General features: G+C 38.8%; 1 protein-coding gene across 1 annotated transcript in view; it reads left to right on the top strand.

Annotated features, from left to right (window-relative positions):
* LOC135486695 (uncharacterized) overlaps window positions 1-14451 on the top strand; it is a 99885-nt gene that overhangs the window by 56012 nt on the left and 29422 nt on the right. Inside the window, exon 10 of the mRNA XM_064769737.1 lies at window positions 325-389. Within this exon, the coding sequence (XP_064625807.1) occupies window positions 325-389 (65 nt within the window). The remainder of the gene's footprint in view (window positions 1-324; window positions 390-14451) is intronic.

Genomic DNA, 14451 nt, shown 5'->3' with positions numbered 1-14451 from the left:
GAAGGCGCACTTTTGATGGTTTAAGCCATTAAGCCATCATAAGTCGTCCTGTTGATTGTGATGATAGAGAGCTATGCAATCATCTCTAAATATCAGAATCTCCTAAAACTACGATAAGGCGAACCGCTCGGACCGGTGTGTAGCACAGGCATTCCTTTCCACGCAATATGGTGCATTGCAGTTTGCATGCACCAGCCCGCGACAACTTAGAGACAAGTGTTTTAATAGATTTCTTTATCACTTTTCAGGTTTTATGTTGCAACAATTTCATGGGAATCTGCTTGTGTAATTTGGTCTTAAGCATTGTTGTTTCTATTCTTGCAGTGAAACGAAATTCCAGTGCATCCGAATATTCCAAAGGAATGATGATATTGCTGAATTCAACCGTGGTAAGTCCAACATTCATCTTGATATTCGTAGGGTAGCAGCTGCCATTGTAATCTATTCGAGGATTGCGAATGTACTACAAGAAGATGAGTTGTTTTCCTTATTTTACCTTACATGGCACATTGTCTTTAAAATCTTGTCCATACACAGCATTGTGTTTTGTATAGAAATACAGTGGAACCTCCCTTAGCAGACACCTCTCTATTGAGGACAACCTCTCTATTAAGGACACTAGTTTTGCTCCCAAATTGGTTGTTTCCATTTAGTTTGACCTCTCTAATCAGGACACCTCTCTATTAAGGACAGCACTTCTCAGTCCCAAGGGTGTCCTTAATACAGAGGTTCTACTGTAACAAAATAGCGGTGATAGTCATGGCAAGTGGCCCTGACTAACCCTCTGGCACGACCCATCCCTTGTTGCCTGTCACAGCTCGCTACCCTTGACTACTCAGGGTCACCACATCAGAGCTCCCCATCTAAAGTGACCATTTCCCGACTCCCATTGGGCCTCTTGGCCATCCATCAGCCTGTCCAGTGTCATTTATTTCCCCATTGATCTCTGAGCGTCTATTCTTTTCAGTTCCTGTGTGAATTCCTCGGGGCCTGCTCACTGATCCCTGCCTTTTTAGAGGATATCACCAGTTTTCCTGGCTTTGTTCAAATGACTTTTTCATGACTTCCTTAATTGCAGTACTTCTCAGGTGGTAACATGCTAATTGCATGACGCACCACCTTAAGTTATCTGAATGGCACAGTTCTGTGCCGTTTTAAAATGTTATGACCAGTTACTTTCTCGTCTGTCTATAAATCGGGCGGTGTTTTGGTGTCGAATATTTCAGATGTACTCCTGTTGAGGCCATGTCGATCTCGTCCTTAACAATTACTCGTTTTACTAGGTTTATTCACCAAACAGCTCGAAGCTCACGCCCTGTTCTGTCTTGCTCAATGCTCGTACAAAGCTACTGCAGCCAAGTGTGGGGCTCGACGATATCGTACTTCTATCAGACATATTCAATTCAATAATTCCATACTACATGTAGCTCAGTTTCCAGACCTCTGTACATCTCCAAGGTCCTTTCTCCAACTTTATTTTCCGACTGACTCCTGGAACAAGTGCGTCACACTTTGACCCTACTGATCCTAGAGTGTCATGTATGTTGCATTGTATTAGTGTACGTGTGTGTCAACTTCATTGGTGGCCATTTTGTGCCAGCTTCACAATAAATCCCTCCATAATACCTTGGCTTTTAAAATGATGTTTTCCAATCATGATGTTTCCAGTGATGGATGCGGCACGTAAATCACTCCAAATTACAAGTCATTAAAATACAGTTAAATTACTTCCGAAAACGATCGATATGTCATTGCTGTGTAACTGAGGTTTTGTACAGCAAGAATACGTTTGCAAGATTCAGAGCTTCGGGGGGGAGGTCATTGTCTACATTGACCGCTGCAATGGTGGCGCTTATGATTATGCTTAAATTGCTCAAGCTGGTACGTCATTTTGGTAGATATCATGAAAGTCGTTGGTCTGATCATTAACCTCTGAGTGATAAAACTGAACCTTTCGGCCCTATTCTGAAAGTCAATATATCAATTTAGCCTCCATTTCAATCAGGGCATTATCAAGCACCATATTATGAAAGGCTTCTTGCTATCAGGTATTCCTGGTTTTCTGATTGTGATTCTAATGGAAGACTTAAAACTGCATTGTTTCCTCTACTTACAGAGCAATCAATTACTAAGGGTTTCTTATAATAATTGTCCCTTTCCTCTAATAAAATAAAGAGAACTAAGAACAGGCGGAGAAGTTAGACTCAGAGTTTCATCAGCGCTTGATATACATTCCCCAAATATTAGTGACTTTGGATAACCTTAGTTACAAAACGTACGCCTTCTTGTATTTAAAGTTTGGTACGATAAGCACATGCACAATGTATAAGGTAATGGCAGTAGAGGAATACCCCTACATAAAGGCTTGGGCTCTGTCCGAAAGTGTGCACAGTACCAGTGTGGTATATAACAAATCAAATTTCCCAGTTTAATGATACCAGGCGCAAAGTTTGCATCTCGACCTCCGTTTAACGAAATGGCTTCCTATCTAAAAGCGATTCCAAAATGATGATATCAAGAGGCCTCCATTTCAGGTTCGATTAAAGGCTGAAATGATCGATGACCCAATGCCATGTAGTCCCACAAGGTACATAATTGTGGCTACAAGGTCTCAATACCCCAGGAGAGAAAGATAATTCAATCTTGACTTAATTGACATTTCCGATCAATTAAAGTAATGCGAATAAAGATGTACCACATTACCATGTGATTGTTAATTTAAGGCAAGGGTGATGGATTAGATGCATTTATGTCTGCACATATTCTTTTGGTAGAACGCAGCACAGCAGTACGTTACTGTGCTATTTCCAACAACGAAAATGTTCGAAGGTCGTTTGAATTCGGAACAAATCAGGACTCACCAGGTTGCTCGATATTAAAAAGCTAGTTTCTGTCCAGGACGAAAGACAGGAATATTTTCAGAACCATGAGAGTCTGAAGAGCAAAACTGCAGGCCAAGGCCCACAGTTGCTCACTTGGCATTAGAGCCGACGTGGAACTCCAGCGTTAGCTCTGCTAAGATATTGTCTTCTTCAGTTAATGGCATAAGATACATAGTAGCGTTAGGAGAAACGTTACTGCTAACAACTATTAAGCAACTGGGCACTGGAATATTATTTTGATAAATTACCACAATTGATACATGTAGCTGCCCATTTGTTTCTATACCATGTAAGCGTATTCTTAGTGTTATTCAAGATTACGATTTCGTAGCCTGTCTATCTGTGTTAATCAATTTGTGATCCCCAGGGGCTATCTTTGGTTATGACAAATCAATTTCAGCAATTCCGGACAATAAAGCAAACCTCAGTTTTTCTGTGACCATGTTAAGAAGTGGATTTACTCGAGTGTAAAGTCACACACTGACGAAGCTGGAAAAAATGACCATAATTATTTGTGAATCATCCGTACTAGGTTATTGTTTGAAGAGAGTGACCAAGATGATTGCAATATTTCAATAATGTCATCAAAAATGGATGACTGCACCTGGCTTTTGTAATAGCGCATGGAGAGATCACGAGGGATTGACTGTCAGTGGACAACACTTTGGAAATGAACGGAACTCGGTGTATCCAGCGTAACCAGCTGGGTATGAATTTATGTGTAGGGTCATGATTGTTGGAAGGAAACAAAAATGATGTTGCTGTTTTTTTGTAAGAGCTAGTGCTGGTGTTCCATGAATGTATTAAATGTATATTCTTCTCATATAATGTGTTAGATGCTGTGTTTTAAGGGTTGACCACAGGTACCGCCATTTTTTGCCAGACCTCAAAATCCTAAAGCAATTAAAACTGTTTCCAAATGAATTGAATGCTCATTTAAAACCCGAGAGGCTGTTCCTCGAAAACAAAGAACAGACTCTAGCCCTTTTGAAATGAGCATTCACAACGTTTTGAAATAGTTCTAATTGCTTTAGGATTTCAAGTTCTGGCCAAAATGGTGGTACCTATGGTCAAACTTTAATGGCAAACATCTAGTTCTTCTTCACCGACAGAAACAGCATGAGAATTGTTATTTCCGCAAATTGAATTTTAAGCACATACTGTTTTTTTTGCTATATAATTCAAATCGTCATGGCTGCATATTTCATTAGTCAGTCATACACGTTGGTCATGCAATATCCTGCTGTTCACACGAGAAGGATTTTAGTAATCTACCATGAATTGTATCTTCTATCAATGTATGTTCCCTTCCTCAGAAAAAAAAGGCAAATGCTTTGTGTCTACAGGCAGCCGACTAGTTTGGCCAGAAGACTGATCATGTGGGTTAACCATGTGAAAGAAACACGACTACAAAAACAAGCCTAAAATAGAATAAGCCTTAGTCTCTGACCGTTATTCTATCCATAATCGACTATCCAGAGGCAAAACATCCATTTGGTCCATTAACCGCGACTTATTTGATTGTCATTTGTCTTATCACGTATATCTGCCGTAAGACATGCCCATCCTTCCGTACGCAGACGAAAGGTAATCATAGGTCAAAGATTTAGAAACATGAGAGATTTAAGGGGCGCATTATTGTTCTAATACAGTACAACCTCCCTTAGCGGACACCTCTCTAATAAAGACCCTATCTCTCAAGGACACTAGTTTTGGTCCCTAGTTGGTTGTTGCCATTCAATTGACCTCTCTAGTCCCGAGGGTGTCCTTTATAGAGATGTTCTACTCTACGGTACTGGTGGAATCAAGGAGGGGTCGGGGCCTGATAAAAATATATAAGATGAGGAATTACCTTAAGTCAAATCAGAAAAAAAGAATGCAAGATACTTATTAAATAGGCATTTTAATGTAGAGAACAAGTTAGTAGATGAAGGCTTTCTCACTTACCTCGTCACAAAGGGAAGCAAGAAAAAAGACTTTGTCATACTGTTCTAGCTGTGAGGCTGACAGCATTGCGCTCAGATCTCTAGGCAAGATGCTAATAAGGAAGTGGTGAAATTACCGCCTAGTCTGAGTTACCCACCGTCTGAAGGCAATTTGCCATAATCAGGATAATCATCCAAAGTACCAAATCTGACAGCCTGACTGGTTGACATTTGGGAAGAGAAGACGTCAGCCCTAATTATACATGTTCCTCTATTAGTACTAACCGAGACGACCAGCGTCTCTACGCAATCTACTTAAAAACATTAAGAAATGAGAAATAATCCTGGATTCACCATCCTTTGAAGAAACTAAATGGCTTGATGAATTGGTAAATTTAAGTAGTGAGACTTAATCTCAGTCTAATTTAATTATTTAGGGCTGCCGAAAAAAAACTGTTTAAATTCTTATTTCATTCAAGACACGTAATATAATAGTGAAGTTGTGAAAGTTGTCCAGGTTGTGGCGAGTCTTACCTATCAAGGTTGATAACTTCACTTCTTCGATCATATCAGCACAATATGAAAGTGTGGCATGTTTTCCACTCTTATTAAATGGCTTCCCCAACTGCGGTATACGCAATGCACAGCCTCACGCAATACTGTCCTCGGGAACTTGCTATTTCTCATTACTGTTGGCGTAATGGGCCACCAAATTACATGACATGATGGAACCGCCAATAACATGAGAATGGCGTCACTTGCGAAAGAAAGTCAACCGTGAGCTTGTGGCATTTTTTTGGACTGGTATCCAAGTTCCTTCCACTGGACCTACTATTTACTCATCAGTTGTTTATGATCACAAAGTTTGATGTTTATCATTTATTTATTTATTTAACTACGTAACCTCAGGCTTAACCTGGCTTTAATGACACGTATTTTGAAGGGAAAATTGTCACCTTTCCTGCTCATTATCACATTTTTCCATGTATTATGTGCTGCCTCGAAAATTAGCAGTTTACCTTACCTTAGGTTTTGCATGAGCAGCTGTTAGTGAAGTTATTACTTAGGAGTAATTAAATATTTCTTATGATGCAATGGATTTCTTCATCAATGCTTGCAAACATGCTCGTTCAAATTAACTGACCCCAAATGATAGCTGATGCATTCTGTCATCTAGCCTCGAGCGCGCCGAGCCAGGTTCGTATTCCGCACTGGTCACAAACAATGCTTAATTCAATCTGTAAAGAATCGGATGAGAAGTATCCAGCAGGGATCTGATGAAATCTTCAGAATTAATAACGTGCGCCAGAATGATTTGATTAAGTGGGTTACGTACTACAGTTGGGCTATGCGTCCACTCTCAATGCCTGAGGCTGACTGCCCCTGGAGAGACATGTCCGTCCCAAGAGATCAGAGCTGTCTTTGGTCATCATAAGCAGTTGACCTTTTACAGTAGCTGGGATTTTGGCTGTTTGTCACAAAGCAACTTATAGCATACATGTACATGTTCCAGTTACTGTATATTATTAAGTCCCCAAATTAAGGCCTCTGTTACATCATGCTTCGTTTTAAAAAATAGTTATTGCCCACCGTATTGTCCATATATTAAGACATTTGGAAGAAAATGCATAAGTAAATATGGCGATTATGAATTTTATCTCCTCATCATATGCGACCTTCGTCACTGGAAAATGAGACGAAGTGAGTTTCCTACCCTTACTCCTATCTCTCATTGTCCGCGTACGCTCATGGGCACATGCACATGCAATAGTGTCCAGAATTCCCCTCCGCAGATTAATACACCTTGATTTCGTCGAGCTATTTGAATAAAAATGTTCCACGTACGACACGTAGACATTTACCAACATCGCACCTGCCATTTGCCCCCAGTGCCACGCCGCAGGTCATATTGGCGCAGGGTGTCACAATACACCTGAGGCAATCCCGCTCAGCACAGCAAGAGCGACCAATTGAAATAAGTTGATGGCATCAAATATCAAGACCAACGGCTCTTTGATGTTTCCAGGGGCTGTCACCTGGTTTCAATTTAAGAAGCTTCATCTATGAAAGTAATTGGAAAACCTGGCTGATCCCTCTTCAGCACTCAAATATGAATAATAGAATATGATCTATGATGCTCAAATAGCAGGTACCTAAATTCAAATGTTAGCAAAATATTGAATCCTGATGTTGAAATTGATGGTGCACGTATAATAATAGTATGAATTCACACTTGAACCTTTACACTTCCTTAAAAAAGATATCATTCTATTGGTTTCGGAAGAAGCTAGTCGGATGCATTTGTTATACCTCCGTCCCAGTGTTGTCTTGAGATGAGGTGAAACTTAAGTAAAATCCAATAAACCCGGATCCGTGCCAAAACAATGACAAAGACTCTGACAATATTAGTATGGAGTCCATTGTGAGGTCACGTCACAATAATTATTCAGCCTCGGGCTAAGGAATACCTTAGCCGCCTCTACAGAAGCGTGGGATGAATAAACCGGAGGTGCTGTATGATAGCGTGCTGTGAGAGGTTGGTTTTCTTTCTTTGTATCGAGTCAACATCCTAGCGATGTGTTTGCTGTCAAAACACTTTGAACTGTTGATAATTGCGTCCTGTCACCACCGGTCAGTTTTGGTGTGGTCACTGAGGCAAATGAGAAAAAACGTTAATCGGATTTCATTCACGGGACGATCATGACCACAACAACAATATTAAACACTAAGTCCTGGCGATATTGCCTTAGCGTTGGTACCCAACTTTTACCTCGATTAGTCTCATTACAACCGATAGACATAAGATTTAAGTGCAACATTGGGCAGTTTTGAAATATCATATCAAAAACGAAATATGAATCATTGCTGTTACACAGGCTTGAACCGTTTGCATGTATTACAATATAGACAAAAGTAAGTTTTCCGACAATTTCACGCCCGTTCGTGTTTATTGAGTTTTCCTGTGACTGAGGTAAATGATATGAAAAATTTCCGAAGCGCCGTTATCATATGCACGCAGATTTGCTTGAACTTTTTTGAAATGTGTAATCAGTTCGTATTTTCACAACCGGAAATTTTCAAACTCTAGAGCAACTTACAGATTTTCGATTGAACGGCATGAGTAGGCCTTTGATGTTGAAGCTTTTGATTTTGCAGAATTAACATGCCATCACTACAAGTACCGTAGGTAAAATACCGCAGAACTTTTCGAATCCATGAAAATAAATTCCATGTTACAATATTTTATTGCACAAACAGTTACAAAAAAAACTGCAATCATCAGGAAATTGCCTTTCTCGAGGACAAACATCCTATTTTATCGTAATCAAACCATTTGATTTAGAGCATCTTGGTTAAAAAATTCCAATTTCGCTCTGCCTTCCCTTTGAGAGATGACGTTATTGCTCAGTGTTACAATTTTTCATCTCAATATCATCAGCGCATTGCCAACGGTTGATATTGATAAAATCATAAGCCTCGAATGTCTCTGAGGTGAAAAATCAAAAACATCTTGAAATTGGATGATCTGTCTTCGGCATGTTCGGCGAAATCAGCTTTTCATCACTGAAATTTAGAGCTAACCCGTCCTCGTATGTGAACTTTGCTGGCTATAAAGGTGTTTTCACAGCACCTGCTCGGTTAGATGAAAAACTGGAAATGGTGAAATTTGCTTTGCAGATTCTGAGGTTCCGGCGTTCACGGAGATTATTGAAAGTGTGAAACATGATCAGTTATTTTCCGGTTCTTTAATGCAAATATCGAGTACCGGCGGTCCATCAACGGTAAAAAACAACAACCACAGTCCATTAGTACCACCACATGAATTTTTTCTGGTAATTGTGGCCCCGGCTTTGAAGGACAACACTGAAAGAAAAAGATGAAAGATCACTCTCTGTCTCCCCCTGAGGCTAGCCTTTATTTTGAAGTTGAAGCCTGATGGGAGAATTAGTGCTATCAAAATACGATGTAGAACTATTGGCACGTTGTGAAAGCTTGGCGTGCTTTCGGCGCTTCTGTGTCCTAGTCAGCGTTTTAAAGTCATTTGGGCTTGTCACATCTTCAGGTAATGGCCACTCTATTAGTCCATGTTAGCTGCAGGTAGCGCGTGGATCTTTGACAAAAACTCATCATCCATCTTCTCCACGTTGCGAGTGGCACTTTCATCCTCTAACAACACTTTGTTATTGAATTTCAGGCATGGGTATTTTATCACTAGTCAGCTGGTGTATTGTCTTTGATTAGCTGGATCAGCATTGGTTTGATGGATTGGATGGATTTTCAAGGATATTGTAGATTTGAGATTGAGTACAGGACATGATTAATGGTATGTGTTAGATGAAAATTGGCCTTGACTCATTCAGATCTCTCGGAATCCTATCTTGTAATAGAGCGACCAGCTTTCGCGCAGAATTGTTCAAAGAAAATTTCCCTTACTCAGATGGTTCAAAACCATGCTTTATTTCATGACAAAATAAAAAAATAAATTAGAATTAGAATTAGAATGCAACATTACTTTAAGTATGTGTGTGTGGGGGGGGGGGGGCGCTTTTTCAACAACAACAGTGAGATTCGCTAGGAACTGGCTGAGAGAGTGAATGAGAAATGTTCTTACCAGACCATAAAAAAATTAAATTCGACTACAACAAAATTAGAAGGATTAAATTATCACAAGTTTAGAAGATTACTGGGTCCATTATGGCAAGCAGTAACTTTCTTAACTTTTCAATCATCAATTTCAATCTTACTAAAAATCTTGGTAAGTAATGTAACAGCCTGACAAAGAAATCAGAAAATTGTATCTTACTTGATTATAATTGATATTCTGCAAAACTTTATTAAAGTTTGCTGTAAGAACTAAATTCAATAAATTTACAATACAATTTGTCTTCTTTTTTCAGTACTCGACTTTTAAATTCTCACCCATTGATTTCATTCTTAACTCTTGATAAATAACGTACCATCATGACAAAGAAACCAGAGTATTAAATCCTTCTCACATTTCATCACCATCATCTCTGATAAGGTAAAGAGGCAATATCCATCAGCACAATTAGTCTGGTGATCATAACAATAAATCATTCCTTTTCATTTCATGTTTTTGCTAAGTCATTTTGTCATAACCAAGAGAGCCATAAAGTATGCACTTTCTTTCTTCTTTGATGATTATCTTGGATGATACTGTATTACCAATCTATGTTTATTGCAAATAGTCCTATGGGAGACACTATGTCATAAAATATGATAACACTTAATGTGTACATTAATGGATATACGTGAAATATGTCTTGTGTGTGCATGCTTAATGATTTCTTATCCGTCCCGTGGGGTATGGCATGTCCTCGTCTGAAAGGAACATGGCTGTTATTCCTAGCATGTGCCAAGAAGAGCCATTGGACTGGCATTTCACAGGAATTTCTCTGTAATTCCCGGAGCTTGGTTTAGTAAAACAAGCTAAGTAACTCCACATGTGTCAACTTGGCTTGTTTCCTTTAAATAAGTCCAGGTGACTGAACGCTTTAATCGAGTTACAGTACCAAGTAAGGCAGTTTGTAACTTTTTCGAACAAACGAACCTGCAATTTTATAATTTCTCACAAGTTTAGGCCTATCGCCCCCAAGAACACTGGTTCGAGGGGGTCGATATTATCAAAATCCACCAAGGCAACCCTTGGATAAGAAGATAGAACAAAGGGAATTTAGGCCTAGTTGTGAACGAGCTTTGTTTGAAGACAATAGACCATGTATTGAGCCAGGCCTAAATTCTTTAAACTGCGAGGTAAGGCGCAAAAAACGTAATAGTGCCATTCATAAGAAGCATGAAAGGAAACAATTACGTAATATCGACATTACTTTATTGTTCTCCCACGGCTGCATCTATATCCATTTATACTTCTATTGAGGTTTTTAAAAGGGTAGATATTTGGAACGTGTACACTACTCAATATTTTCTTTTTCTTAAATGTTTTTCAACAGAATACATTGGCGTTTTAGAAGCATCAGCCACTAAATTCATCATTAATAAGTTGTACAATAGTTGACATGTTGGGGTTACGATTCAATAATTTTAAGAAGTCACAACTGTTACAATAAATTCATTTAAGTATAATCAAATTATTTTCAGGGACACTCCATCACAGTGGAAGATGAATTCCATTTCTTAATTGCGTGTCAAATCCCACTCATTGTCAGTGCGGTTTTTACTTAATCTCCAATGTTTATCTAGTGGCTTAGATAAGATGTTTGCTGTCAAAAGACAATGCATTACGAGTCTCAAGGCTAATTTGAACAACGTTGTTTCGTATTCAGTGCTATCTACCGCCGCAAAGGTGCCAAATTAAAATTCTCTGAGTCATGCTTTAATCTGATGTAGATGGCATATAGCACGCGATGGGACTTCTGCTATCTTAGATCGTTTTAACTCCACACCTTGTTACAGTTGCGATATTTAAATTAGATCAGTGATGAACTTTTGACAACAACATTGTCATCTTTTCGCGCGAATCAATATGCCCAGTGACACTAATCTCTTGGAAATGCGTGCGCACCCTTGATGTCTCTGTTTCGAAATCTTCAACGTAGTTTCGAAGTATTTATCAGAACTCATGTTTACTAAGGTGATATGATTTTGAAAGCCTACCCCATTCGTTCAAATTTTTTAAAATCATTGAATTCGATATTTTTCAGTAATGTACATTTTGAACAAGCGTTGAATATGAATTGAATATAACTGAATAAGCGATGTATTATGTAACACGGTTTTAACCATCCGTCGTTGGTGGACCTGCCGATAAAGCATTAAGATAAGAAGGCAACATTATAATTAGCTGTATATGGCAAAAATCCATATTTTTGACGACATGTTAGTGAATTCTTACATTACCTGGACAAGCAATAACATCGGCAAGAATAATCCACCTCTGTGTTGACATCCAGGGTGGACGCCAAAAAACTAAAAGAACTTAATGTCGTCGGATGTGTCCAGAGCCTAGTGACATAACAGGGGAACTATCAATCACGGATCATTGTCATAGTTTTGGTCCCCCCGGGTCTGAGTCAGGGGGATGAACCGGGGAGATCCCTTTATGATATCTTGTCAACATTAATCGGGATTATAATTCACAGCAATCAATTTGATAAAAAAGAAAAGTTTCAACGCCCATTCAAATGTTGTCAGAATCATTGACTCGAATGCAATGGAATTTGCACCACTGTCAGATTTACCAATCCATAGTTTCTCTGCAGTTCAAAGCCTTTTGTGCTGGATCATAAAATGGCGTATGTGAATCACCAATTTACAAAAACGTGTCCTTGATCTGTTAGAAATATTATATCAGGCACGTGTTGTGTCTTTTTGAGTCAGCCTTTTCAAAATCACGCAACTGTTTATAACGGCTCCCCGAGTTTCTAGCAAGCAATAACAATCACTTTGTCAAAATTTCAAACTTTGTGAATCAGACTTTTGAAGTAAAATAAACCAATTTCGTGTTTTGTTAACTCGTTCATGTCTAAAACAGACGTAAATCCAATCCAATCCAATCCAATCCAATGATTTTACGTTTAGTAACTTCTGACAGGTATCAATTAGTCAAGCATATCATCATCCTCATCATCCTCATCATCATCATCATCATATCTCTTCATCATCATCATCATCATCATCATCATCATCTTCGTATAAGGTCGAAGACCTTGTAGTCCTGTTGGCAAGAACCAATATCACCATACTTGCTTAAGACTTTGCCATGAATAAACAGCACACGTCTGTTACAGCAGTTATTCATATTGGAACAAAAAGATAAAAGCAACCCATTTTGTGACAAGAAAAACGTATCATCCACGCCTGGCCTTTGATGTTCTTCCAGACAAGAATTGTCGTGTTTGTTATTTTCGTGTTGCTGGCACCATTATTGTTTCACCGTCTAGCCTGTACGCTTCTTTTCAAAGACGCTTGCTCGAGTGTGGCAATTTTCTTCCCCTTCGATGCTCATATATTCTTGTAATCAATAACACTGGTGTTTTGTAGGGGAAAAACGTTCCATCCAATTTCTTTTTACCCTCGGAACGAACCGTTTTTACTCCTACTTCATATCATCATACCTTTTTTATGCCATATAATATTCTTATGTGTGTAAGTAATTTGAAGCTTAATTGTTCTGAACATTGAAGTAAATATCGAAAATACCTTAGAATCCTTTCTAAAAAGTCACAGATCAGGCATATATTTGACTGGCGTGCAAACCATCGGCCGACCATTAACCTCATAGAGATGATCTTAGAGTATCTATTAGACTACCATTCCCAAAATACGATGTTGACGCAATCTTTGCTGGGGGGGGGGGGGGGGGTAGATTTAGATACTGATAGACTGGTCTAGATGTGTCCCTTATGATTATCAATGAATTAAAAAAGTTCACGTTCAACACCACAGTACATATTACGCTACCGAAAATTAAGGTTGTGTTCTGTTCGACATTATTTATCACTCTTTCACATTCCCCTTTGACTTGCAAGAAGCCGATTCTGAGATTATTCCAGGCACCGTCAGTGGTGTTCCTGATTAGAGCGTTGGTTTGATAGTAACATATGAGGCTTCTAAACCCATTGTTATGATTAATCATTTGTAACTGTATTCCAATCACGGTGCTGGACTTCTGAGGATTCTTTTATCTGGTAATGAGTTGTGGTCACTGCAATCAGTATTCCACCGGCTAGAATTTATTTATGTTCTACAAAGTTAGGGCAATTTCCATCCATATTCCTTGCGTATTATCTTTTATAACATTTTAACTAACTTGTGTTGAAGATCAGCTCTATTCCACCTCTCAATTCTTCAGGTTAGGCTATTACAGCATCACCAATACTATTTTTCATATTGTCCCAAGCGCTGTACATCAGTTGAAAATATCGTTGATTATGGGATACAGTTTACCATTGTGAGCTGTTTAGATCCAATAGCTGCAATCATATCAAACATTTGAATTAAACAAAAATATAATCAAGATTACTGATACTACATGTACTTAATTGCGTCATTTGCAAAAGGCGTGTTTGACACGAGTTCGGGTAGGATGTTCCTCTCTCCTGCCCCTTTCCTTGAGGTATATAACTAAAGTTGAATGCATCAGTTTAGCACTATTAGTGAAGTCAAATGAGTCGTGTGTTAAAATAACAATGAACAGTTTTTTTGCTGCCTGAATCACACTTGTCATTTAGGATCAAGGGTATTTGACTTCAAAAAGTAATGTTACACAAAATGTGTCACGATGACAATCACAATAATTCGTCATCCTTTTGATAAGTAGTGCGATATCTTTCGGTTCTGGTCATGTCCTACTGCCATATCATGCGTAATCAAACTACATCAAAACCTGCCCTGTTAAACGAGGATGGCTTGAATAAAGGTCTTTAACAAGTGATGGTAACAGGTGCAAACATGTGCAGCATTTCGTCTCTTGTCCATTTTGTAATGAAAGGGAATCCCGATGACCCGGGTTTCAACATAACAATCTCCAAGTGGAGACATATATGAAGCTTTTACATTGTTTCGGTTAAGATCTCTACTCTTTTTTCAAAGTGATTTTCAATTTACACTTCCGAAATTTATCTTGGGTTACTAGTATCCTTGTCACCATGCTCTAAAGATTT

This window comes from Lineus longissimus, chromosome 4 (genome assembly GCF_910592395.1).
Source record: "Lineus longissimus chromosome 4, tnLinLong1.2, whole genome shotgun sequence".
Classification (NCBI taxonomy): Eukaryota; Metazoa; Nemertea; class Pilidiophora; order Heteronemertea; family Lineidae; genus Lineus; species Lineus longissimus.
Note: the sequence above shows the minus strand (reverse complement) of the source record. Positions and strands in the feature narration are given on the sequence as shown.